Source organism: Orbicella faveolata, unplaced genomic scaffold (genome assembly GCF_042242905.1).
Source record: "Orbicella faveolata isolate gen_17 unplaced genomic scaffold, um_ofav_v1 contig_2, whole genome shotgun sequence".
Classification (NCBI taxonomy): domain Eukaryota; kingdom Metazoa; phylum Cnidaria; class Anthozoa; order Scleractinia; family Merulinidae; genus Orbicella; species Orbicella faveolata.
Genome location: NW_028301547.1, coordinates 15,549,719 through 15,574,570, shown reverse-complemented (window position 1 = coordinate 15,574,570; position 24,852 = coordinate 15,549,719). Strand labels below are relative to the sequence as shown.

Here is a 24,852-nt window from a genome sequence, read left to right as displayed (position 1 = left end):
TATTATAAGATGGAACATTTTATTAAAAACAAATTATTAAAATTATTTTTTATTGATTTTCTAGCAATGTACCATTATCATGATCATGTTTCATGGCTTACTGATATAATAGATGTCTTTAGCCTTGCAAATCACCAAAATAAAGACTATTTGTTGAATGCAATACTGCAGGTACCTTCTTCTAACTGGTTACATTTCACTGCACATGTTTCAGTGCCATCACTGACTGCAACTCTACATACATGCAGGAAGTAGCCTATGATTGCAGCCTAACTTCCTAACTCCAGTGCAATTCATGCTGGGATGGCTTGTCATTTAAAACTACCAGTACCCCCCCCCCCCCCCCCCCACCCAGAGGGACTCCCATGTAAAAAGGACAGGGTTGCTTATCAGAAATTTGGAAAAAAAAACCCTAAGAGGTACCAAGATCCTACTCTGCAGGTGTGACTTGAATTTTGTTTTCACCCACAAGAAGTAATAATATTCTAAGACAACACATTATTCTGGCATATTTTGTTCAGCTCAATACCCTTAAAGGTACCCAAAAAGCTTCTGCTGTGGACCTTTTGAGGCCAAACTTCCTAAAAGGTAACAAAACTGCTTTGTTAACCCCTAAAAGGTCTGACAAACACCCTGTCCTCTTAAATGGCAGTTGTCCCCGCCCCCAGTTGAAAGAATGTTCAGTTCTGGTTCAATCTAGTCGCAGCCTAACTTCTGTGCTGGTTTTCAGGGCCAGCATTTTTCTGAGAGAACGTGGCAAGGTATCCTTCTCTCCGTCACCTACTCTAAGAGCTATCTGTTAATGCTATTTAGAAAACAGTGCTAAAAATATATGCACACTGATTGGTTAAAAATGTTGTTTCTATAACTCTTTAGTATAAATCTACTAGCATTCTATGTATCATGAATGCCATTCTCTGATTGGCTACGCTACTCACTACCTATTCTGTGATAGATGGTGAGTAGCGTAGCAGCGTGCACCTTTTAACAAAATCATGGCCACTTCTTTGCGTTTTCAAGGGGTCTGTGAAGAGGATTTAGATAAAGTTTTGAGCAACTAGTAGATTTATACTAAAACAATTAGATTATTCGCTCGCGATTTCTAACCGTGATAGTTGACGAGGGCGATAGAAATCTCGAGCTCATAATCTAATATTGCTTAATAGAAACACAGAACTAGCACGAGCTGTTGACGTAATGATGGCGTGAGCAAAGACAATTTACATTTTGATAATCAAAGTTAGCAAGTTGTTTTCCTTTTTTTCGTTGTGGTGTTTTCTAAAAGAAACAGAAAACATGTTCTCCATGTTTCTATCGAGTTATAAAAACACTCACCTGCGGCTCGTGTTTCCACAACATTTCTTGCTCTCCCAAACTTCCACTTGTGTTTCTATAACTTGATAGCAACACGGTACATGTTTTTTATTTCTCAATTATTAATAATAATTGTTAATAATGATAATAGTCACACTTGGACTGTTTTTTTTACCATAATGAAGTTGTGTTCACCATGACAATTTTTAGTGTGACTGACAATTCAAGTGTGGCATGCAGGGTTGAACATCAACCAACGATGCACAAAATACATTATTGTACTCTAGAATTTTTTCTAAAGCTGTTATTTTGTCTGTTAGTCTCATTTAATGCACTATCGCACATACAGTAGCCTTGACTCGAAAGTTCTTTCCCTCCAGTTCATGACCTCCTCCACCGCCAGCATTCTTCATAAACCGGTAAAAATCTCCCGCTTTAGCCTTGGCTACGACCGGATGATCTCCACGAATCACATTTTGTGCCTCTTTCTCGAAGTGCTCTGCAATACCGAACAATCTGCGGTACTCTGCAATCTTCACGGGCTCTCCTCTCTCTGCAGCCGGTCGCATCAACATCATGAAGATTTCGCCCTTCCTGTTGCCCCATCCCTGGTCTTTCCACACGACGGACACTTCCAGTTCGATCACCATGCTAGGAAGTATTGGTCCGTCGAAGTACAATTCAGGAGCCCAATGTCCTCGTCTGGGGCCAAAAATGTGAAAGTCCGGCCCCTTCCACAATTCGGTGGTTCGAACAACTTCGGGCATCATTGCATGCATATGTCGTGATGTTCTGCCCAAACGGACTACATCTTCTGGATCGAGAAATTTGATGATGTTTCGCAACACAACGTTGTCGAGTCGCTCCATGTAACGGCTGAACTGTCCACAGTTTATGTTCACGCTTATTGAAAGCTTCGCACTCGACTACAGACTAACAAGTTCGAAATTTTTGCCGAGCTGGTTTCTTTGAAAATTTTCCCCCCGAAGTCGTGTCACCTCATAAACGAAATCGAAATGCATACAATGTCTATATATAGAGTCGCTGTGCGAACTCAGAGAACGTATATATATACTCCTCTAAAAGGACAAAAGCAAAGTTTTTTATATCATTCCATCAAATAAAGTATTTTTAAGGCGATATTTGCGTGACTATTTGCGCTATGTCTACCAGGTTTTCGCTCGGGTTTTCGCAATCTGTCGCAGCTGCTGACCGCTGATGTACGCGGGTAAAAACTACACTCCACTCTTCGTCTGCAAATCTGACTGGTTGGCAACAGAAAACCGCCAGCACATCACTTCGGCGAGTATCAGGTGCCAAAAATTCAGTAAATTATCGAAATATCAACTTTCACACACATTTATGGTATTCTGATGCGAGCTCGTGATTATGGCTGATTCTGCCTGTGCTATGACAGAATAAACCCCAAACTCCTTCCCAAAAGTGCTGCTGAAAGGAACAATTAAAAGTGAGATGAATAGGTCCAAGGAGTTTACTGCACAAAAATCACAGAACAGACCCTTTAACAGATGCGCAACCTTTTTACTTATTTACTGACTATTTCTTTATAGCCTGTGGTCCCTGTGGACAGGCTCTGGCTGGAATGGCCAAAAAGGAACTGAATGAGAGTGAAGTGGCCGAGGGGAGAACGGGTTAGGGGTTGTGGCATCCCCTCCTCCTCTCTCTGCCATTCTTTCTCTTCCTGCTTTCTCTTCACCCCATCCTCGACAAGAGAGCCTGTTCACAGGCTATTTCTTTAACTTGGGGAGTGCATGTGTTTGAGAAATTGTGAATTGGAGGCTAACAGTGTTTTATAATTGAGTCACACAATATCACATAATACACATTTCTTGTGGTACTCAAAATATTAATGCAACTACCTGACATACTCAAATAACAATAATTTTACACCAAGTCGTGTGTTTTACACAGGCACATGAAAGTGCATATCTTTTTAATAGAGCTCAAACAATGGTATGTTTGACTGAGTTTTGTTTTTAGTTATTTAGTTCAAGATGAAAGTAGTCAAATGTTTCAGAGAATTTATAAACAAATTCATTTGCTGTGAAACACTAAGAAAGTTACAAAAAAGGAATTAAAACATGATAAAGTGCATGCCCTCAATTACACATTCCTTATTTTAAAACAGAATGCGGAAAGAGAGTGTCCTACTTCCGTTTTACAAATGACTGGATGTCTCTCCCAGTATTTTTAAGAAAGTCAATGCCATGTACAATTTTTAAGAATAACCTTATAAGGTTCTTAATGGATAAACATTTTTAGAAAAAATGACAGTAGGTAGTTTTGGTAGTTTTAGTAGTTTTAATTATAATTTTGTATATTTTATATTTTAGATCTGTGATACTTGTATTTCTTACTTTAGATTTTAATACTTTTTATTTTATAGAGGACCTCCCTGAAAACCACGTATTTACGTGACGGGCGCTTCCTCTTTAAAGATTGTTTTTATTATTATATTATTATTATATAAAAGATTCAGATGACAACCCATTTACAAAGATCTTACAACATAGTTTTGATCAGCCATATAATCACCCAACTCGATTAAAATTATTGCAGAAGATTAAGTTCAATAACCAATTTAGTTTGTTTCTTTTATTTCTTTAACAATGTTTGCTATGAAGAGTTACATCCCCAAACTTACTGGGCAGGGAACTATTACCAGAAATTTGATGCTTCTGCTTCATTGAAAAGCAGCGTACATTCACATAACAATCATTGGCAACAATAAAATTACAGTCCTCAGCTCTGTCATAATAGAACTTACATTAGCTTGAAAAAATAGGTACCAACATTACCATATAACTGATCAAGTAACATCAAAAGGACTAATTTAATGGTCTGCACTGTAATAAAAAAAACTACAGACAGCATCAAACCTGTACATTTATTCATGACAACACGGTAATAACATAAGGTGGCAGACTTACTTCTGCCTGCACTTACAAACAATATAGTGTTTATGGAGAATACAGTGTCAAGTTCAATACCCTGTAACATTGTACACGTTTTTATCTCTTAGGCAAGGTCTCCAAAAATTCCCAGAGTTATTGTGTGCTTCACCGTGCAAAAAGCATCCTTTCATCTTACACCGGTAACCTTCAACGCAGACCTTGGCTCACTGTGATGTCTTCAACACCAGTCTAAGATATAAAATAAATGCATTTGCAAAGATTTTGGCAAATACAACTTACTTGAAAAAAGTACTAGATGGGCAGTGCATAGATACAAGCAAAATCTCTAATTTACTGTAGTTTGTGTAATAACATTTTGTTTTTGAGCTGACAAATAGAGGATATTACATGGCTTGGCAGAGATTTTCTCCTTGAGTGTTCAAAAATATTGCGTGGAAATACTTTTCAAGACAAGAAGAGAAATTCTGTATCTCCAAAAAGGTATGTAATGTCCTATTTATTATTATAAACACTGATGAAATACCACAGCATTTCACTTTCAATGCTAAAGGAACAAAGGCCAATGCTTGTCATGGCCAGTTACGGCCAGCACAGGTGTCAATGGGTTAAAAAGTTTTTTTACGTACTTGTCTCCAATCAGTTATAAAAACTTATGTGAGAATCCCCCCACACTGTGATAACAGTCAGTTGATAGGAGAACAAGTACACTATTTTGAACAACATGGCCAAGCAGGTGTCCTAAGGACAGCCTTTATCACTCATTACAGCTTTTTCCTTGCATCTCTCACCTTTAGCAATGTGACAGATTCAAGTGGCTCAAGACTCCATTGCACCATCTTCATCAGCATCATCAAACTGCCCAGTATCTGCCGGGCTTGGTGGCTGTACTTTGCATGGAGGTGGCAAGGAAGAAGAATATATAGCTGATTCATAGTTTGCAGTCTTGGTGAAAGCTTGAGAAGCAGGGGGATAACAGTACAGCAAGTTTTGCAGCTGGTTTTGAAAGTACACTTTGTTATAGCTCCTTTCTTTAAATGTTTCCAGCACAAGATTATAGGCCAAGGAATCTTGTATTTCCTTATCCCAATCTTCAGTCGTGTCCATGTTGTTTGATGGAGGGTCATCTGAGAGAGAACTTTCCATCTTCAGCCCTTTTGACTGAGGTCCTTCTGAGTCAACACTGTTGGATGGAATCTCATTTGCCATGTTTCTAATGGCATCTGCTTGATCTTTCAGCTCATTCAAAATCTCAATGTGAGATTCATTGTCAGGGAAAGCATCAGCATCTTCAAATATGTTACTGTAGAGGTTTTTGGAATGTTCAAGAAGGATGTCTCCTTCTTGAGGTTGGGACACTGAAGACGAATTTGGGATGAATTCTCTCATAGCTTGTTCTTTGACTTTAGCCTCCCTCTCGTCTGGGCCTAGCAAGACAGGTTTACATTAATGCTATTGTCATTTGTACTATTTTAGGATTGGGTAGCTGCACTGCAGAGCAGTGCTACAGTGTTTGCAGAGCTTCAAAAAACTTGAATTCCAGCTCACCCTTGGGACAAGTAGCTCTCAAATTTTGCTTGTTCTGGACAAGTCTTAGTTGCTCTTTTAATAACTTAGTTGGCGGATGACTTGCTTGATCCCTTGCCCGTTGGGCAAGTGAGAATGAAAAGTTACTTGTCCAGAAAGAAAATGTACTTGTCCAGGACACAGGGATGGCACTCTTGTCGAGACCTGGTTTGTACATGAAGAACGAGTAAATTGATTTGATTTTTGTCACACAGCATATCAGCACATATTTGAAACAGAAATAGATTTTATTGCCTTTATAATGCATGCTTCCGCATCCTATTAGTTGCCTTTCTCATTCCAGGTCCACTTAATTAGTATCTATGCAACTTAGGCAGACAACGGTTTACATAGAGGATATTACATGGTGGTGCATGTGAAAAAATGAACTCTATTACTGAGTGGTAAAATATTATTAGGGAAAATAAAATCCATCTCTTCAAGCCACCACATTCAAATAATTGATGTGTTTCCTACATTTTGTGCGAAACTCTTTATGACTAACCTTTGTGTGACTTCCATATGGACAAGCTCCTTTTCATGGCATATTCCAATGCTGCTTCACTAAAATTTGTCTCCTCCCCATCCTCACCTGTGTCAGTTTCATCTTCACTAGCTCCGTCATCTACCTCATTTAATATCTCAATTGTCGTCACCTTGTCTGGCTCAATATAATCTTCCCTCAACTTTCCACGCCAATTGTCTTTAAGATTAAGATCTTTCTCTGGATATTTGACCTGCTTTGTCAACTTAGGAACTTTTTCCGCTCTCAGTTTAAACTTGTTCTTATCCAAGTCAAGTCTCAGAAGTTTTTTGAGATTTAGGAGTTCCTTTGGAATCTTTGTGAGTTCATTGTGGAACAAATCCAGGGTTTGAAGGTTGATCAAATTTGCAAATGAACTGGGAAGTTCTTTGAGATAGTTGTTGTTCAACCTCAACTCAATGAGACTGGTGAGGTTGCCAAAGTTTTCAGGAAGTGTTTGCAAGTAGTTTTGTGACAACTGAAGGTACCAGAGCTTGGTAAGTAAACAAAATGAGGGAGGTAGACTTTGTAAACGATTTTGCCCAAAATCAACCCATTCCAAATTAATCAGTGAGCCAAAGTTTTCTGGCAATTCAACTAGCTGATTCTCGTCTAAATGCAGTTTTTGTAGGTTAACCATCCAGCCAAAACTACTTGGCAAAGTAAAAAGCCTGTTTCCATTCTGGAAAGCCCTCCTTTCAAGTTCACAAATAGTGCTTCCAAGTTGCAACTTCTCTAGCTTTTTCAGTTCTCCCATAGTTTCTGGCAAGTTTGAAATGTTATTTGCTGAGAGATCAAGTGTCTTCAATGACTTACCAGACACAGTTCCAAAGGAATCTGGCAGGGGACTCCCTAACAACTCATTATCAGCAATCCCCAGATTCTCAATGCTTAACAAATTTCCAAACCAGGATGGCAATATCTTAAGATAATTTTTGTCAACAAAGAGACTTTCAATAACTTCTGCAGACTGAAACTTTTCTGGTAAATTTTCAATGCTGTTACCACTCAAGTCAAATGTCTTCAAACAAGGGAGATTCCCTAGTGATTCAGGCAAGTCTGACAGTTCGTTGTGGCTCAAGTTGAAAATCTCCAGTTTGCTCAACGCTCCAGTATCATCTGGAAGGCTTGTAAGATTATTGTCTCCCAACTCGAGCACCTTTAAATTCTTCATGCAACTGAAAGAATGGGGCAGGTTCCTTAAGTTGTTCTCGTCCAACCGCAGTTCCAGCAGGCATTCCCCGAATCCTTCCTTCCAGGATTCGATTCCATTGCCAATGGCGTCCAGAATTTTCAAATGCTGGAGCTTTGACAAAAACACAGGCAATTCGTGAAGGCAGTTCTCGTTTAAGTGAAGTGACTCCAAATTTTCCAGTTCTTTCATCGTATCTGGAAGCTCTTGCAGCTGGTTTCCTGTAGCAGATAACACTTTCAATGACGATAAATAGGAGATTTCCTTCGGCAAGAACTTCAAGTCGTTGTAGTCGAGATTTAGAATGGTGACATATTGAAAAGTTTTTGAGAGAATTTCACAAGGAAACGTGTCGAGATCTAAAGAAGACAGCTCTAAACTGGTTCCTTCATTCAAAGCAGCCGTTTGTACGATTTTCTTCGCCTCTTCCATCGTTATATTTGGCAGCCAAACTTGACAGAACACACGTGTTTTGAATGAACCAAGGAGCCTCGTTTTGGTAAACGCGCCTTGTTGTTGATGGGGAAGGAGCGGGGAGAGGGAAGGGAGGTATCAAGCTTTTGTCCCTCTGAGGCCTGCGTTTTTCTGTTAAACTTACAATGTCTGGGAATAAACTATCACAAAAAAGTACACCTTTTGAAATTCACTTTGAAAACCAGTTCAGTGCTCAGAAATCATGTGTTAAAATAATGCTCTTCTATAAAGCTGAATCACATAAGGAAGTCTTAAAAAGACTTGAAAGGTCTTTAAAGGGGAAGGCAGAGACGGATTTGGCCAGCGTGTTTACATCCTTGGTGCCACCAAATTCAGACCATGTGATAATTCATTTGGGAGCCAGGTTACAATAGTGTAATTTATCACACGCAACCGATTTGCATGCGTGTATAGTACAAACGGAACAATTATTGTAACCTGCCAAATGAATCATGACATGATCTGAATTGGGCGATAAGGATGTGAACATGCTAGCCGAATCTGTATATTGACAGGTAACAACAGATCACATAAATTTTGGTGATCAAATCAGACAAATCATTATTGTGTAGTTTCAGAAATTTCCATACCTCCCCTACAGAAGAGATTTTTTCTTAGACCCTCTCCCCACCCCTCTGAAAATTCTAAATAAGCTTCATACATTTCTCTAAATTTTTTGGTCTTAGAGAGCTCTACACCCCAGGAAAAATTCCAATCACTTCTGTGAAGGGAGTATGGATATTTTCGTCTTGGAACTCTACCTCTATATAATTTTTGAGCAACACATCTGTTGGGGAAGTATCAGCAGCATGGATGCTACTGTAAGCTTATGAGAATGAAGACAGCTGGAAGGGCGTGTTTAAAACACAAAATGACACTATGGTTATACTAAATAGCACTTTGGTTAGCTTAAATATCACTGACTTGGCAGTGGTTACCTCTCAGTAATCATAAGCGTTAACCCTTAGAGACATCTGTATATTTCCACATTGACTCTTACCCGTAATAGCATTTTATCATTTTGCCCTCTCATGTTTTAAGCACAGCAGGACATGCCACATGTATGAAGAGTCATCAAAAATACATCTAAATGATGAAGCAATAAAATTCTTCACAGATTATTTTAGCTGAAAAAAATTTTATTTCTTTATATTCTTGATAAAAAATTTCTTTATCAATAAATTTTAATGTACCAGTAGCTATTTTTGAGTCAATAGGCCCTCTATTTGCATGACACTGGTTATCAAGCTTTCTGAGTATCAATATTTTACAGTGGCTGGAAACTTGATTTTAGAAAATTAAGCAAACTTCTTGTTCCTTGGTGACCAAAGGATGATTCATTGTGTCATCATGTAATTAACACTTTCTCCGTCATAAATTGTCAAGCAATATCAGTCATCACTGCCATGCATTTTCTATCTTCATCAATTTCACCATCATCATCAGCGCTGCCATTTTCATAGTTGTTGTCTTCATCACCATCATCAAAATAACCGCTTCGCCCAAACCAAAACCCAGCATTACCTATGAAAATAAAATTCAAAATCAACCATCTTCAAATATTTATTTAAACCTCAAATTTATGTCTTTCTCTTTCCTTACAAACCAAACAATATTGGCAATAAACAATTCAAAAAGGTGTTGGCCGCCTTTGTCTGGCCTGAGGAACATGGAATGGTATATCAGGTGACGCAGCATGACCTTAGCTAGCAAGCTTTTTTCATGAGAAGGCAAATGACCACTCAGAGAAAATCTCCAAGACTAATTTCTGCATTGGTTCTAGCAACACCAAAATCATCACTCACATTCTATATTCAGTAGAATGTTTCCAAGCAGAGGCATTTCCCTCACACAGAGCTTTAACAGCTCTTCTGTACGCTTCATCTGGTGTAAATCCCACCAGCTTAGTTCCATAAAGTTTGACACCTTCCTTTGCTACCAATTCTCCCACTCTAGTTTCTATGACTTCTGGACTTGTGTACCGAAAATGTCCCTCACTAGAAAGTTCCTGCAACCATAGTACAATTAACACCATTAACAAATAGACACTTAAACTGTTTGCATTTCTAACATCTGCGTATTTAAGCAGGTTAATGTAAGGGAAAAAGTAGCCTTGTAGCCCAATGGAAACAGACAGATTTCTGACTTTTGTTTCATGCTGCTGATTGGCTCCCAAGCCAGAAATCCGTCTGTGTTTGCAAGCTACATTCTCATGGTTATGTAAGAACTACCTTTGAAGCTTCAACATTACAAGCAATTTCAACTCTTCCCTCATGCTTGAACGCCATTGACTGCACCCCAGCTAGACCACCAGGAGATGATGCACGAATCGCACTGGCAATTTCCCTTCCAAGCCCCAGATCTTGACTGTCTATAGTGACATTGCAATTAGTTACGTATGGAATAGCACCAACCCCTGTACAACCATACCTCTGGGAGGGAGGGGTCCCAAGATCCCACCCTACCCTACTGAAATCCATACCATGTTGACCATTGTACCAGTTGACTGCTTTGCGTCGCTCAACCAGTCCCCTTACTAAAGGCTGATCAGCGTGACCAAACAAGAACACAGAGGTGCCTTTAATGTTGCTAACAAGGCGTCTTCCAAGGTTTAAGGCTATGTTCCCACAATCTGCAAGAGACACACTGGTGGTTATGGTATGGATAGGGATGAGATCCACAGATCCCAGCCTGGGATGCCCACCAGTATGCTTTCCCAAGTCTATTTCTCTGTAAGCAACTTGACAGGCTCGGAAGACACTTTCCTCTATGTTTTCCACTGGTGCTGCTATAGTGATCACAGATCTGTTGTAGTCATAGTCTGAGAAAATGTTCAAAACTGTTGACGAGCATTTGAGGCTTTTCGACTTGGAAGGGAAATTGATTGCTGCATTAGCCACAGATTCCACTATGCCCTTGTTTCGTGCTTCGGAAATGTTCAATAAACAAGCCACAAGACGGAAAGATGGGACACTGTTGGTCATCTCTGGTACAAAAGGGAAACGAAGACAAGCAGATACGGTGATTCCAAGGACTGATACTATTGGCTGTTTTATTTTCGCGGGTAAAATAAGCCAATCACGAGGCTCGGAATAAAATCTGCAATGATTGTGGTCAGCAGTAGACGATATAAAAACAATGGCGGTCGAAGCTGCGAAAAAACCTTGAAAACTTTGTAGCGGTTTGTGAAGATGTCTTTCATTCGAATACGTCTTACTTTTCAGCGTCCTCTGCCTCTAAAAGAGGTCAAGAACTGTTGGTTCCTTGTGGATACCTCCACTTGTAGCACGATCGCCGATTTAGAGTATTTGATAAAGAAGAGATTCATAGCGCTTTCCAAGAGCTGGAGCTCAGTGGACCTGTTTCTGGAGGACTACCTCCTCCCTTCACAAGAGAAGATAGAGATTATTCAAAATAATGACAACATACGGTGAGTATTCTCCTGGCCTTACTTTTTTAAGTAATGCGACTCAAAATTTTGCTCAAATGTTCTTTGTTTGGATCAGACAGTAATAACTTTAATAAAGTCTTGTTCTACTTTATTTGCAATGAAATGTACAGTAGGCTTACGATTTAGTTACCTACAATCCCGAGTTGCATGATTTAGCTGATTGGTGTTCAGTCAGTGATGAATACGAAAAATGTAGAAATGGGGAGCTGAAGTAGGAAGCACTGGTAGTAATCAAAGATTAGAGCAGTGCGTTCACGCGCGTACTTTGCATGTTTGGTCCACTTCTGTCGCGTTCAAATGGCTCGATAGAAATAACGTTTGATCGAAATAACGATCTGCACGTGAAGTTGAAGCCTGCAGTGCACTTGTACTGGACAAAATAATTTCCAGGAATTTGAACTGTTGGTGACACTTAGAATTCAATTTCAGATCGCCAACACTTGTAACAAACATTTCTTGAGAAAATAAAGTTTTGACCAACGACCCTGCAAGACAGCACGTTGCCAAATGTTTTTAAATTTTGTGTTTGTATTTGTTTACATTTCTCAAATTTACATATTGTTTTCACAAATGAAAAAGGTGAATTAACCATTCTGACCACAAAACATGGCCTTTTGGCTAGTTACACAACACGGAAAGTTTGTTTCCTGACAACCAATTATGGCCACAATGGATTTGCTGAGCTACAAATCAGAAAAATTATTTTCTGACCACTGATCTGAGGGTAATCATTGCCATTTGCCGAACTACACGGAAGATTTGTTTTCTTACCACAACTCATGGCCATTTGCTGTCGCCGAGCTACAAGACATTCTTTCCTGACGACTCAGGCTTTAGTTACTTGTTGTTGAAGACTAGCAGGTCAAAATACATGCAACTTTGCAAAAATCATACACACTTTGAATCTATACAGCGGGGATTGTTGATTATACCCCCTCGACTCCCCAGAAAAATTAAAATCTTAGGCTCTCTAAGATGTTATTTTCACAACTCAAAACAGAACTTGCACAATGGTGATTATCTTTATCAGTGAACTAATTTAATTGATAGATTCAGTTGCTACTATTTATTTGTAGAGTGGAGGTTAGACAAATGATAATCAAGCAGGCAGGCAGAGAGGAGGACTGTGACGACCAAGGTGAGAGGAACTGACTGCTAAGTGTGCTTTCTGTTCTTTTAACTATAAGAACAATAAATACCATGAATTCTATTTGTGCCAAAACTTTTATTTTATATTTTAGAAAAAATAGGCAAAAACTGATTGGGATACAGGCACCTTTGGACTTGGGGGAGTGGTTACCTTCTTGCCTGAGAATATTGTATTATGCAATGCCAATTAAAAATATTTCAGAGCATTGTGTAACACCGAGATTGGTGAGTGTTAAATTGGAAACATACAAATGACCTCAAATTGCGGTAAAAACAGAAATGCTCATGATTACTATGATGTCTAATGGTTCTGTTATAATTCCAAATAATAATAGCTGTTTTGAAACCTTGCATACTCTATGACCTCGATCAATAGCCTAGTTGATTAAGTAAAATCAGAAACTTATATAAGAAAAAGTTATTTCTTCCTGATACAAGCACTACAATAAGAATTTAAAATTTAAAACGACTATTTGTGGGGCCATTCAAAATGGCTCTTTTCAGAAGTGGCACAAAAATAAGAATCCATGTCCCTTCCACCCCCTCCCCAGCCCATATGCCTATGCAAAAATTATGATTAAAGATTGGGTTTCATATCAGTTTTTAAAAATAAAGTGTTACTTACAGTCTGATAGTTTAAATTAAATTGAAGTTGTTTTGTTTTATTTCTAATGACAGAGAGAGTGAAAAGGAGGAAACAGAACAAACGCTTGCCAGATGCAAGGTACTGGTATTTAAGTTTTGTTGTCCCTGTTTTAAATTTCAGTTTGAGTCCCTGTTGGCAATTAACTTGTGTTGCAGATTAATAAGATATTGTGTAGAATAATGAGGAAAAATGTGTACCTTATAAAGTTGCTAATTCAAAGGCCTTCAGCCAACCCAGATCAAACATACTCCTTCAGTACTCCTTGTGAGCAAAGAGTGACATATTTATAAGCAAAATAATTTAATTTTGTTCGCATTTTAACTTCCCTTTCATTCAAAATGAGACAGAATTTTGGTTGATTACTGCAGCAGTGATATTTTAAGAATGTGATTTCCTTAACTTTCCAAAGTGATGATCCCAAGAAATTGTTAATGACTTTTTTTGGCCTTTTCTATTTTTTATTCATGCATTTTGTAACTGCCTCAGAAATTACCAAAATACCTTACCCCTTTTTGGTATTAAGAAAATCTTGAAAGATAAGTGACAAAGACGACAGGATAGCTCTGTCCAATCGTCAACACATTCAGATTCTCCCATGCTTATTGCATGAAGTTCCAGTTAAAAGTAATTCTTCTTGTGCCTTGCCAAAATCCGTGGAGGAACATTTCCACAAGACATTTAACTTCTTTAATTTGTCATAAGTGTTTCTATTAGAAATCTAAGATATGAAGACAATCAATCAATATCAGTCAATCATTCATTTATTTTAACATGTTTTGTTGAGGAGCTAAGAACTGGTTCAAAATATAAACGTGTATAAATGAGAACTATAGTAATTACAGCTAATAATATTATTCTATTCTAACTAATAATGTTATTCTATTTTAAAACAACTTAACAGATATAGAAAAAGTAGCGATAAATGCATATAATACATAATTTGCTGATCCCTGCAAAAAAAAAGATAGCTTAAAAACGTGACAGAGAAGCTATAAGACATGTTTCAGACATGATCGATCATTGTAGTTATACACACAACTTGAGCAGTTGTGAAATTAAAGCCTGACAAAAATTCAAGGCTGAATGCGATTCAAACCCATGACCTCTGCGATACCAGTGCAGTTCTCTACCAACTGAGCTATCAAGCTAACTGGGAGCTGGTCACTCAGATATATGATCTTTCATATATTCACTGTTATAGAAATCTAAGATGTTATATTTGTCTTCCAGTAATAAATCAAAAAGGAAACAGGTTGATAACAGTGAAGAAGCTTTGAATGAAAGAAAGAAGAAAAGGATTAAGCCACCGGAAAATGGAGTACAAGATGTTAATAATACAGAACGGAATAACAAAGCCAAGAAGAAGAAAAAATCTACTAAAGATAGGAAAAACCCAATTAAGGAACCAAAGATGGCAAAACAAGTGCAGAAAAAACACAAACCAAATTTATCCACACATACAGTAACAAAAAACAACAATGTATCGTCATTGGCACAAGAGGAGAGAAAATACACAAAGGCACTGGCATTAACAGGTGTTGTTAACTCTCAGCTGAGCAAATCAAGTAGACCTTCAAAAGAAAAATCCAACATGGAAGAGAAATCTGGTAATCCATCTCAGAGAGTTTCATCTAAATCAAATGTTGGTAAAGGTAAAAGTAATTTAGAGCCTTTGAAAACAAATTCAAAGAAAAGCAAGACCAGTGCCAATGGCAAGGGAAAAGACCTTATCACTGGCAAAAAGACCGTAAATGGCATTGTCACTGGCAAAAGAGCTGTAGATAGTGACACTTCTTCCTCTGAGAGTTCAATAGAATCATCATCATCATCATCTAGCCCAACAGAATCATCCTCGGAGTCAACAGATGAATCAGGGCCATCAACTTCACACTCAAAAGTAAATGGTACAGTATCTCGAATAGCCAGTGCTGAGCTAATTAACAATGATAAATTGCCCATGCATGAAATTCAGCATAAAATTGCAAAAGATTCATCTGTTAGAAAAACAGGAAAGGATGAGACTGGGGTATCTTTGAAATTACACACTAATAGCAAAGGAAATGGTGCAATTGGAGAATCTTCCTCATCATCAGAGTCATCCACTGATACTGACAAGTCTGCAGATGCAGTAAGAAAGGATACCAGGTCTTTGTCATCATCATCGTCATCGTCAAGTTCTTCTAGTGAAAGTGAGGAAGAGAAAGCAAAACTTGACGGCAACAAGGAAACTTCATCATCATTATTACATCCTTTGTTGTCATCACCATCATCACAATCATTTCCGTCACCTTCATTACTTCGGGGGATACAGATGCAGGAGACAAATGAGACATCTGCTAATCAGTCTCCCATCCACAGTATTACAGAAAAGATCAGTCTCTTTGGACAAAAGCAAGCTCAACAGAGCACAAGTAGAAGACAAAATAAAAAGCCAGGTAAAACAGTTTATCGACAGAAAATGTACTCAAAACACACTAGACTTTCTGGCTTGGATATTCTCGGATAACACATTTTACTCTTACATTGTTCACTTAAGAGAATAGAATGGGTACTGTCAAATTGTTGGGGAACCTTAGAGTGGATTAGAATCCCAAAAACGTTAGTCATACTGTCGTATCAAACTACCAGCCCCTTGCGGTTTTTCAAGTGACTTTCCTTGACTAATTAAAACCAAAGTAACAATGGTATCCACTACCCTAGGCACCAAACGTGTTTCTTGTGCTTTGTGAATTGATCAGCAAAGACACTTACTCTCACAGTGATTCTTTCCACCCAGGAATATGAGTGGGTATCAGTAAATTGTTAGGGAAACCTCACAGAATGTTGGGCAGTAACCTGTAATGGACTAGCATCCTATCCAGGGAGGAGTAGCAATACTCCTCAGGGGGGATTCAGGATTTTTCTTACGAGGGTTGCACCACTAAGGAATGGCACATTTGACTGGTGAGCTAAACAAATTTTAATAGCAAATATGTCATCTCAGAGGGGGGTGTGCATCCCCTGCACCCTCCCCCTGGATCCACCCCTGCTCCTAGCCACTTCATACTACAGAAACAGGAGGTAAACACCTAGAGATATGAGCCAGTTGGTCTTAACAGGCTTTACATCCTGTATTTCCAAAGTCTCAAGCAAGCCCACCTAAGTCATAATGGGATTGTCTGCTCACTTTCACCTTGTTTTGCCTTCTAGGTTCTAGAAATTCAACAAGCCACATCAGATTTGATTCAGAAGAGTCTGACGAAGAAACTGTTGAGGAGCAGCAAGAAGTTTGTTCCACGAAGGATATCACTGATGACTTAAATAGCACTCCACCATCTTCAAATATTTCAGCAAGTGAGCAAAACCATCAGGCAAGCTCGGAGAAAGCTGCAAGTGAATGTAAGGTAATGCAAAACCTTTGTGATGACTGTGATAACATCTCGATGTCGAACCATTTTTACGATCATAAAGTATGTGTGTATGGAAGTAATAAAGGGTCCTTCAGGGAATCTTGTAAGATCCTTGAAGATCTTTGAAGACACAGATGAAGAACCTAAATGATTGTTAAGAAAAACGTATGAGATAAACATCAATTTTGAACGTCCTGAACTGGGAACAGGACACCATTTCGACGTACGTGAAGTCCTACAAGCAATGCGATGGTCTAACAATTAGCAGAGGTCACAGCGAAGGCGTTACACTCTTCCTTTGTTACGGTATCTCCAGACGCTGCATGTTGGTCTGCACAGGGTTTCTAACCCAGCGCTCACCTCTCTCTCCCAGACAGGCATACTAAAAGCGAGTGCTTCCAGCATAGTACTTGCAGTTGACTATTCCCAACGACCACACCCTAACTGCTGCCTCCAAACTACTGACTGTTATATCCTTGATATTCTGAGAGGCGAAAAATGTCAGCAGTGTAAAACATGCAATGAATTTTCGTTATTTATTTGCAGGAACCACTCCAGCGTGATTACAGTCTTTGTACGCCACTTCATGGCCCGCCCAGAAGTAAGGATAAAATAGCCTACAAGGTCAGTAATATAGGCGTCGTAAATCTCTTCCCGCGAAACAAGCACCTTTCATGGTTGAAATTCCGTCTCTGATAATGTAATTTGTGATAACCTCAAATAAGCTTAAATTACTATTGCCGGCATGGAGCAGAGGGCTGTGGGCGGGTTCGAGGTACGCAGTGTTCCGCGGGATTAGAGATTGAAATTAGTCACCGTTAGCAGGGTGAGACATTCTACTACACTTAGTTTTCGAATCTTTGTAACATCTGTTGACATTTAATAAATGGCACAGAGGCTTGACTGTCCAACGCGCCCAATTCAATTACGATGTGTGTCCGAATGAGTAGTGGAGGTAAGATTTAACCTTTTCGACCTCCATGGTGCGATCTGTTGGTGCTTTTAAAGTCATCTTTAGGAATGAGTTTTTGAAGTTTCGTCTTTCATGCGCTATTGAAATAATTGTCTAGGTAAAGTAAACATTCAGTGAAGTATTTAAAGCTGTTGCTATGCACGTTTATCCTTGTTTGTTTATTATGTTGTTCATTGCTATGCTTACATTACTTTTCACAGGTTCTAGAATTATCAGCTTCCTACACACCGGAAGTCTCAAGTTACAAGGTGCGTTTGATCTGAAAGGTTTTGTTTTTGTTTTCCCTTTCCGTTTTCTGTTTTTAAAATCAGTTTAACCTGCTCTAACCAATCAGAGCAAACGTACTGTGCTTTCTAACCAAGCAGGAGCCAAACAACTTGACTTGCGCGCCGTTTTCCCGCGCGTGACGCCGATTGCATGTGTCTCTTGAGATTTCATTGGTTCGCTACCTTGGCTTTTGTGTGTTGTGATTAGTCAGTGTTTTCTTCTCGATTTGATAGCATTCATTAAAAGACCACTCCATCCCTCCAGCACTCCATATGCAGTAAATGCCCCCCTGCTTATTCTCCTTGTTTGTTTGTTTTTGCTTCACAGGAGGGTACTGTTGTCGATTTTGACGCAAGCAGTGGAGCTATAACGATAGAACTTTCAAAGGAGTCGCTGAAAAAGACGCGAGGTACACTTGCTGTTGTTATTGTATCATGCCGGTTTCGAAACAAAGTTTGTTTTCCACTGTGCCCGGACTGTAGCCTTCGCTCTGCTTTTGGTAGCCTATAATAGTAGGTCACGAAAAAATGGCAGCTTTCGACTTCGCCTCGTAATCATTATCATCCTCAAAAAACCTGCGGACAGTTAGCTGGGGTGGTGCTAAGAAGGAAACCGCCAAAAGTGCTCAAACAAAGAAACCTTTTACACATGTCTAAATTCTTCTTCCTTCGTAGAGGTATCTTTGTAGCACGCCATGTCGAGCGATTTGGCTCTTCTGTGTTCCTCTGTTCTTTGCCTTCTTCCACTAGACATTTATTTAGCGAATTTTTTTTTTTCCGTTAAGGTATTTTCATTGATTTTCTTTGTCAGGAACTATTTTTTCTGGGGTTAATTTTCTTTGTTTTGATTGATTTTTCCTTCCATTTGCGTCACTTTAACGTCGCGTTTTTGCAAAAAACGACGTTCAGTAGAGCAGTTTTCAATCGGAGTGTCGTAAAACCAAATCATAGTAATAAACTCTGGCCAATCACAAATTACACAAACAGTCCAATGAGCCTTGGACAAAGTAAATACAGATTGTTTACCAGTTACCCAAAAAAATCCGGAAATTTCGGGTGGAATGTAAATGAATTGTGCCTCCCCGAACGGAAATTTTCTCGGGGAAACAGGATTTCTTGAAAGGTTGACCAAAATTCCCAAACGGAATTTCCGAATGGAAAATGTGCGTTCCATTTGCCAGTTTTTACTAGTCCTAGGCCTTTTGGCTTGGATCGCCTTATCTTCCGGGAAAAAGCCGTAGAAATGGAACGAGCACATCCCCGTGGAAATGTCCATTCGGGATTTGACGCGTCCTATTTACTACAACTGTCGACCAACCGGTTTTTCCGAGTAAATGGTATACAACCGTAGCTTTACGCCAAGCGCGGGAAAACGTGTGCGCGCCAGTGACGATTGGTTCTGATCTTTCTTTTAATTTGATAACAAAGTAGCGCGAGTTTTCTTGTTTAAACCAAAGAAGACGCGAATTACTTTTGACTCGCAAGTCAGTGAAAACCCCTCTAGTCTGATAAATCAAATTGCATCAGTCTAAGCAAAAACTGGCGACTGGCGCCAAGTGAGATAACACGCTTAATTGACTAAACCAAGTCACCATTGGTTTTGTTTTTTCTCCTGGCCCGGGGGTTGTTCGAAAGCCGGTTAAGTTATAAACCGAAGTGTTAATTTTTCTTGTATAGAAATGCGTTTCGCTGCTTATTTGTTGTGTAGTTTGAGAATACACAAGCTTAAAACTGAAGGACAGACAATATAATCAGAAAACCTCATCAAAAAGTTACAAAACTGAAATCAAAATTCTTGCTTATCCTGGGTTAGCTTAATCGGACTTTGAACAACCTGGTGCTAGTGGTACTGGATACGGCAGCGCCTTCGCTCTCTGATAGAACCCTTTGCACGTGTTTCAGTTTGAGGTCAGCGTGTAGGGAAACCAACTTAAACTCGTCCATAAAAGTTTATATTTTCCTTCACCCTTTGTAGGTGATGGAAATATTACAGGAAAGTTTGAGTTGGTTTATGACGAAAGTGAAGAAAACGTGGACAATTTGGAAGAAGACCCTGAGGTAGGAGGTATTCTTGTGTATTGTCGACGTATATGTTGCAGGCCTTACAAGTAAGAATTTATTTCATATTGTGATTCCAAAGTTCGATGTTTTTTTGTTTCTTCTGTTGACTTTAAGAGCTTGACTTTGTTTATCAAGAAACGCCATTTAAAAAGAGCTCGCTCTTCTGGATTGCTGCCAGACACTGGCTTACAGTACGGAATCACCATATGTCTTCTTGGTATATCTAATAAACTTCAAATCTTCAAAGTCTTATGTACCACAAAGATCATATTAGTTTCTAAAGAAACTATGATATTCGTTGCAAGCAGCAGCCCGTTTAATCCGATACATTCATACATACATACCTTTTATTAACGTGTCTGGTCGCGCTAGCGCCAACGGCACTAACTGGGGACAATTTTGTTATTAACTTCAAAACTCTACTCCAGATCTTAAGAAATGGTCAGAGCCACAAAATTGGCTCGTTATAGTCGACTTCATTAAACCGGGATTGCACTTGTTTTGTCTCGTCCCCAGTATTAATAAAAAGATCGCGGTCTTTGGGAGCGAGATTGCTGCGATGGTTAAATTGACAGTAATAGTTTTCATCTGATTTCCTTGCAGGTTGTCGTGTCGTGGAACGCAATGATAGATCCTGTTTTAATCGAGTAGGATAATTAGAAAATTTTCTCTTCACATGACTATGGCGCCTAACAGAATTCAACCACTGATGTGGCATTTCTTCACGGCCGAGCTAGAGAGCGATAACTAGTACAGGAAGGTACTAGCGAGGGAGAAAACTCTGTTACAGAAAACATCAGTTTATATATTGTTCTACTTGAAAGTCAGATGGAAACTTCGAGACATTTATCACTAAGGTTTCCGTGTTAACGGTAAACCACATTATTCTGACATCGGTACGTGGAATAAACAGAAATTTAGGATAAAAAGCTTTCTTGTAAATCACTTACGGGAAAGCCTACTTCTTGGCGTTGAAAACTCGTGTTGAGAACTCCGAAAGTGACCGTGGAGATTAGTCACATGACTTCTAGCGATTTGCCGTTTGGGATTTCCGCTGAAAACCTTGGTGCCAAATGTCACTAATAATGAAGACCCTCAAACTATGAACACTTGGCTTTTTTCTGCGTTTGTTTGATGACTACACAATTAGGGCTCATGACATCAGACCAAAAGATAAGAATGAGGACCAGGCCAAACGGCGAACTTAACATGAGACGAACTAAACTGAGCGAATTAAGTTTATCAGTGATAAGTTCGATGTTTGATCTCTTTTTATGTAAAGATCTCTCATCGGATAATCTTAATGCTCTGAAAATGTTAAGTGTTCATGGTTCGTGCTTCCTCTTTGTAAACGCTGGGAAAATGTTGAATAGCCTAAACTGTTAGTGAAGATTTTAATAAGCGATTTTATTCTCTTAAACTCAAGGAAACAGTTACTATTTCCCAAAATGTGATTAGGACCGCAAAAATAGTTATTAAGAGGCTGTCCGCGTAAGAACCGACCACTCGATTTTCGGCCGAAGACAGAATTTCATGTCCATATGATAAACAAAAATAGTAATAATTTGGCTTGTAATGCTATTTTTCAATATTTCTGGTGATGATTTTCGAGGACGGTCCAAAACCGTTTTATAAATCGTTCTTTTTCGAGTCAAATTTTGGTGTTGCGCTGAAGGCGCTGAAAAATTACGCTTTTACTCAATTACAATAAAACTTACGGATGATTTTATTTCATGTTTCGTGTTTTGATTAACGTTAAAATATTTGAAATCAGGCTTAAGAAAAATTAATTATGAATTTTTGAAAATGCACCACAAAGAGCTTTCGCAAAATTTAAGCGGACATGATGCTGGTTGAAGGAGTGTTTCTCAAATCTCAAAAGTATATCGTTATCTGGAGCCCTGACCAATATCCATGTTTAGTGCTAGGGCTAGTGTACCGGGAACAGGAAAAAAGACTTTGGACACTACTCTAGTAACCTTTTTGAACTACAGGGGTTCGACCAACACAGCTAATACTCAGCCGCGAAAGCGTGCGTGACACAATTTTGCACCGCTTATTGTTTCTAAGTTTCCCACTTAAATTTTTAAGTTTCCCGCATAAAATAATATTACCTTGAAGGAAATATTCTCAAAACGTGCTCTTTGCTCGGGATAAGGCGTGATAGCCTTAAATTCACCAAAGGTTCCTCCAAAAGTGGAAATAAAAAGCTAAAACGAACGGCTGGCGCGTGAGTTGGGTCTGTTGCGTAAATAATTCCAAATGTTAGCAACGTTTTCAAAAAACTTAACCCTTCAAGAGGCATTTGAAACCGTTGCACGGATAAACGAAGAGCCAAAAAGAACGGAATTCGAAGGTGCATTTTGCAAAAAAATTCAAACTGCTGGTCGATAGATTTTCATTTTTTCGCTAAACGTAGAAACAATTAGCGCGAACGTGCCAGTACTTATCCAGGGTAAAACGATGAGCTGGACAAACCGTCAAATTCTTAACCTGTTCTTCTAAGAGCTCTACGAAACTCGCTCCTGCCAGGATTAGATACTTTTCACAAACATTTTCTGTTGACAAGTGCACGTGGTGATTTTGAATTTGCGAACTGATATCGCTTTTGCAGCTGTTTCGGGCTACACAATCTGTAAAAATCCACGACTACTTCCGCACTTACCACCTGTAACTGCAGAGAAGGAACACAATACTACCATTGCAAACACCAAAAATAACGCAAAGCGCAAAAACTAAATTCTTTATCTCTAGCGTAAACTGAGTGACGGCTGTCTACAATCTGCCTATAAAGTTAAATTTAGCACAAAGGGCTACGCTAAAATAGCAATTCGAAAAGAATATTGAACCAAAAAAGACAAAGCTTGAAAGCAATGTCTAAAATCGCAAAATACGTTGTAGTACCCGGGATTTGGTCTCGCTTTTTAACGTGCAATGCAAAATAAACGAAAAGTGGATAAGCTTTAAGGAGAGCTGCCAAAAAAACTTTTCCGCGTCTTGGCCGACTGAAATCTACATCCTCCTATCTGTACAACTGAGGTATATTCGCGGTACATCATTATTATTTTTGGCACTTAATCATATAACTTAAGCTTTTACTTGTTAAATATATTAAATATGGTGTTTTTTCATAGTCCAAACCTTATGTTGACCCAATTTCAGCGACTGTTTTTACGCGGAACTCACCCGCCAGTCGCTCGTTTTAACCTTTTTTCCAATTTTGGAGGAATGTTTGGTGAATATGCCTTGTCCCGAGCAAAGAGCACGTTTTGAAAATGTTTGCTTCAAGGTAATAATATTTTATGCCGGAAACTTAAAAATTAAGTGGAAAGCTTAGGAACAATAAGCATTAAAAGCCAAATTATTGCTATTTTTGTTTATCATATGGACTTCTTGTCTGGCACAAAAAATTTGAAGAAATTCTGTTTTCGGCCGAAAATCGAGTGTTAGGTTCTTACACGGACAGCCTCTTAAACGATTAAGCGTCAGAGAAAAGGTATAATGGATCTCAAGGCTTAAAACTTCATCACTCCTTTCAAAGAGTTTTATCCTTGTCATGGATAGCCATCCTCACTTTAGTTTCGTGTAATATAGCTATATCTTGCTGAGCTTCTTGAAGTCGCATTGAACATCGACACATGTTCAACTAAGGCTTGCTAAGACTTACTCGCATAACGGTTAAAAGTTTGGAGTTTTTTTTTCTTTTCTTTTTCAAGCTATCGTAAATTTAGATGTTGGTTACTTTTGTACTCTGGTGAGCGAGTACCGTTTTCGGCAAATCTATGGAATAGTTCCCGACTCCTACTAGCTAATCAGATTTGCGTAAGCACTACCGAGCCTGCTGAAAATACACATCGTTCCAAGGGTCATCGACGGAGAAGGAGACCGAAAGGGTACTTCTTCCCCTAATTTAATATAGATTTGATATAGATTTAATGATAAATAGGTTTCTCTTCTACTATGCTTACATCTCTTCCCCAGACCCTGCAATCGCGGGGCCTTGGCCCAAGGAAAAAGGTGGTTCGGCCACACATGGTTTGATAGGTTAGACTTTTGGACTCAGATTTTGACTAATTCGTTTGAGAAAATGTCCACTGGTTGATATCAAACTAAAACTCTTCGATTACAGCACCTTCAAACCTTAACAAATTTTAACAAGAGATCTAGAGTTTGAAACAGAAGTAAACCTCTGGTCCTGAAAGTCTGTCTGTAGGTGATTTGATGGAAAGGTTGTCGTTGGAGATCAGCTAATGGATAATTCCGGGAAGACAAATCAGCGTTGGATGGCTGAAAGTCTTAGTACAAGAATCCAGCCAATCAAATGTGTCTCCAGGGCCAACTTTTTCTCGTGCCAAGACCCCTTCGGCTAAGATGGACAGGTGGCTTTGGGTACGAGAATGAAATGAAAATAATTTTCAGTCCTTGTTGCCCCCATACAAGGATACTAAATGATCCCTTCACAGTTACGTTAAATGAAAGTGTTGTACGCTGGAAAACAGTTTGTATGGCATTCATATTAAACCTGATTTCTTTATGATGCTGTCATCAATCACTTCATTGTTTGCTGAAGAGAGTTCCCTTCGAGACTGTAATAAAATCAACACCAAAGTGATCATAGTGAGTTATCTGGGAACAGTATGACTACAGCTCCTACTGCGGGCGCTGCTGCCAAAATACTAACTATGGCTCGTTTTGACCTAACCTCCTACTCATATGATCTTTAGGCTTGTCACCCAAAACGATTACGTGCCGACAGAAGTGGTGTCAGAAGTAGAAGGCTATAGTCGATTTCTAGTCCTCCCTCTGTCACGCAACACTACGGTCTCGGGTGAGAGGGTAGCGTTGCGTGACAGAGTGAGGGCCAGAACTGGCCTAAGGAGGCTTATTTTGACCTGAACAAAAGTCAGGTCATTCA

General features: G+C 39.0%; 4 protein-coding genes across 6 annotated transcripts; 1 reads left to right on the top strand and 3 right to left on the bottom strand.

Annotated features, from left to right (window-relative positions):
• LOC110044117 (uncharacterized) lies at nt 1–2,530 on the bottom strand. Its single transcript, XM_089289851.1, has one exon. It carries the CDS (start codon nt 2,181–2,183, stop codon nt 1,641–1,643), a length of 543 nt encoding a protein of 180 aa, XP_089145977.1. The 5' UTR covers nt 2,184–2,530; the 3' UTR covers nt 1–1,640.
• Nucleotides 2,531–3,915: 1,385 nt separating this feature from the next.
• On the bottom strand, nt 3,916–8,203 carry LOC110044464 (uncharacterized). Its single transcript, XM_020750017.2, has 3 exons — nt 6,319–8,203; nt 5,039–5,674; nt 3,916–4,478 (listed from the first exon to the last, which is right to left on the bottom strand). The coding sequence occupies exons 1-2, from the start codon at nt 7,958–7,960 to the stop codon at nt 5,067–5,069; spliced, it is 2,250 nt and encodes a 749-aa protein (XP_020605676.1). The 5' UTR covers nt 7,961–8,203; the 3' UTR covers nt 3,916–4,478; nt 5,039–5,066.
• A 917-nt stretch (nt 8,204–9,120) lies between these two features.
• Nucleotides 9,121–11,021, bottom strand: LOC110044482 (uncharacterized). Of its 2 annotated transcripts, XM_020750039.2 has the most exons (3): nt 10,234–11,021; nt 9,808–10,010; nt 9,121–9,526 (listed from the first exon to the last, which is right to left on the bottom strand). In XM_020750039.2, exons 1-3 carry the CDS (start codon nt 10,984–10,986, stop codon nt 9,523–9,525), a joined length of 960 nt encoding a protein of 319 aa, XP_020605698.2. In that variant the 5' UTR covers nt 10,987–11,021; the 3' UTR covers nt 9,121–9,522. The 2 variants fall into 2 exon arrangements, with proteins under 2 accessions (XP_020605698.2, XP_089145973.1); XM_089289847.1 differs by lacking the exon at nt 9,121–9,526 and having other exon boundaries at nt 9,804–10,010.
• Nucleotides 11,022–11,095: 74 nt separating this feature from the next.
• On the top strand, nt 11,096–24,471 carry LOC110044473 (uncharacterized). 2 transcript variants are annotated; one of them, XM_020750029.2, is made up of 10 exons: nt 11,096–11,432; nt 12,530–12,591; nt 13,281–13,326; nt 14,479–15,683; nt 16,438–16,631; nt 17,184–17,261; nt 17,811–17,858; nt 18,205–18,286; nt 19,852–19,934; nt 20,541–24,471. In XM_020750029.2, the coding sequence occupies exons 1-10, from the start codon at nt 11,194–11,196 to the stop codon at nt 20,586–20,588; spliced, it is 2,085 nt and encodes a 694-aa protein (XP_020605688.2). In that variant the 5' UTR covers nt 11,096–11,193; the 3' UTR covers nt 20,589–24,471. The 2 variants fall into 2 exon arrangements, with proteins under 2 accessions (XP_020605688.2, XP_089145972.1); XM_089289846.1 differs by lacking the exon at nt 20,541–24,471 and having other exon boundaries at nt 19,852–20,003.
• The last annotated feature ends 381 nt before the right edge of the window (nt 24,472–24,852 follow it).

Coding starts and splice junctions, on each gene's coding strand:
- LOC110044117 (XM_089289851.1), bottom strand. CDS start 2,183: ATGGAGCGACTCGACAACGTTGTGTTGCGAAACATCATCAAATTTCTC.
- LOC110044464 (XM_020750017.2), bottom strand. CDS start 7,960: ATGGAAGAGGCGAAGAAAATCGTACAAACGGCTGCTTTGAATGAAGGA. Junction 5,675..6,318: donor CATATGGAAGTCACACAAAG/GTTAGTCATAAA, acceptor CTGTCTTGCTAG/GCCCAGACGAGAGGGAGGCT.
- LOC110044482 (XM_020750039.2), bottom strand. CDS start 10,986: ATGACCAACAGTGTCCCATCTTTCCGTCTTGTGGCTTGTTTATTGAAC. Junction 10,011..10,233: donor GTAATGTTGAAGCTTCAAAG/GTAGTTCTTACA, acceptor CTATGGTTGCAG/GAACTTTCTAGTGAGGGACA.
- LOC110044473 (XM_089289846.1), top strand. CDS start 11,194: ATGTCTTTCATTCGAATACGTCTTACTTTTCAGCGTCCTCTGCCTCTA. Junction 11,433..12,529: donor CAAAATAATGACAACATACG/GTGAGTATTCTC, acceptor ATTTATTTGTAG/AGTGGAGGTTAGACAAATGA. Junction 18,287..19,851: donor GTCGCTGAAAAAGACGCGAG/GTACACTTGCTG, acceptor CACCCTTTGTAG/GTGATGGAAATATTACAGGA.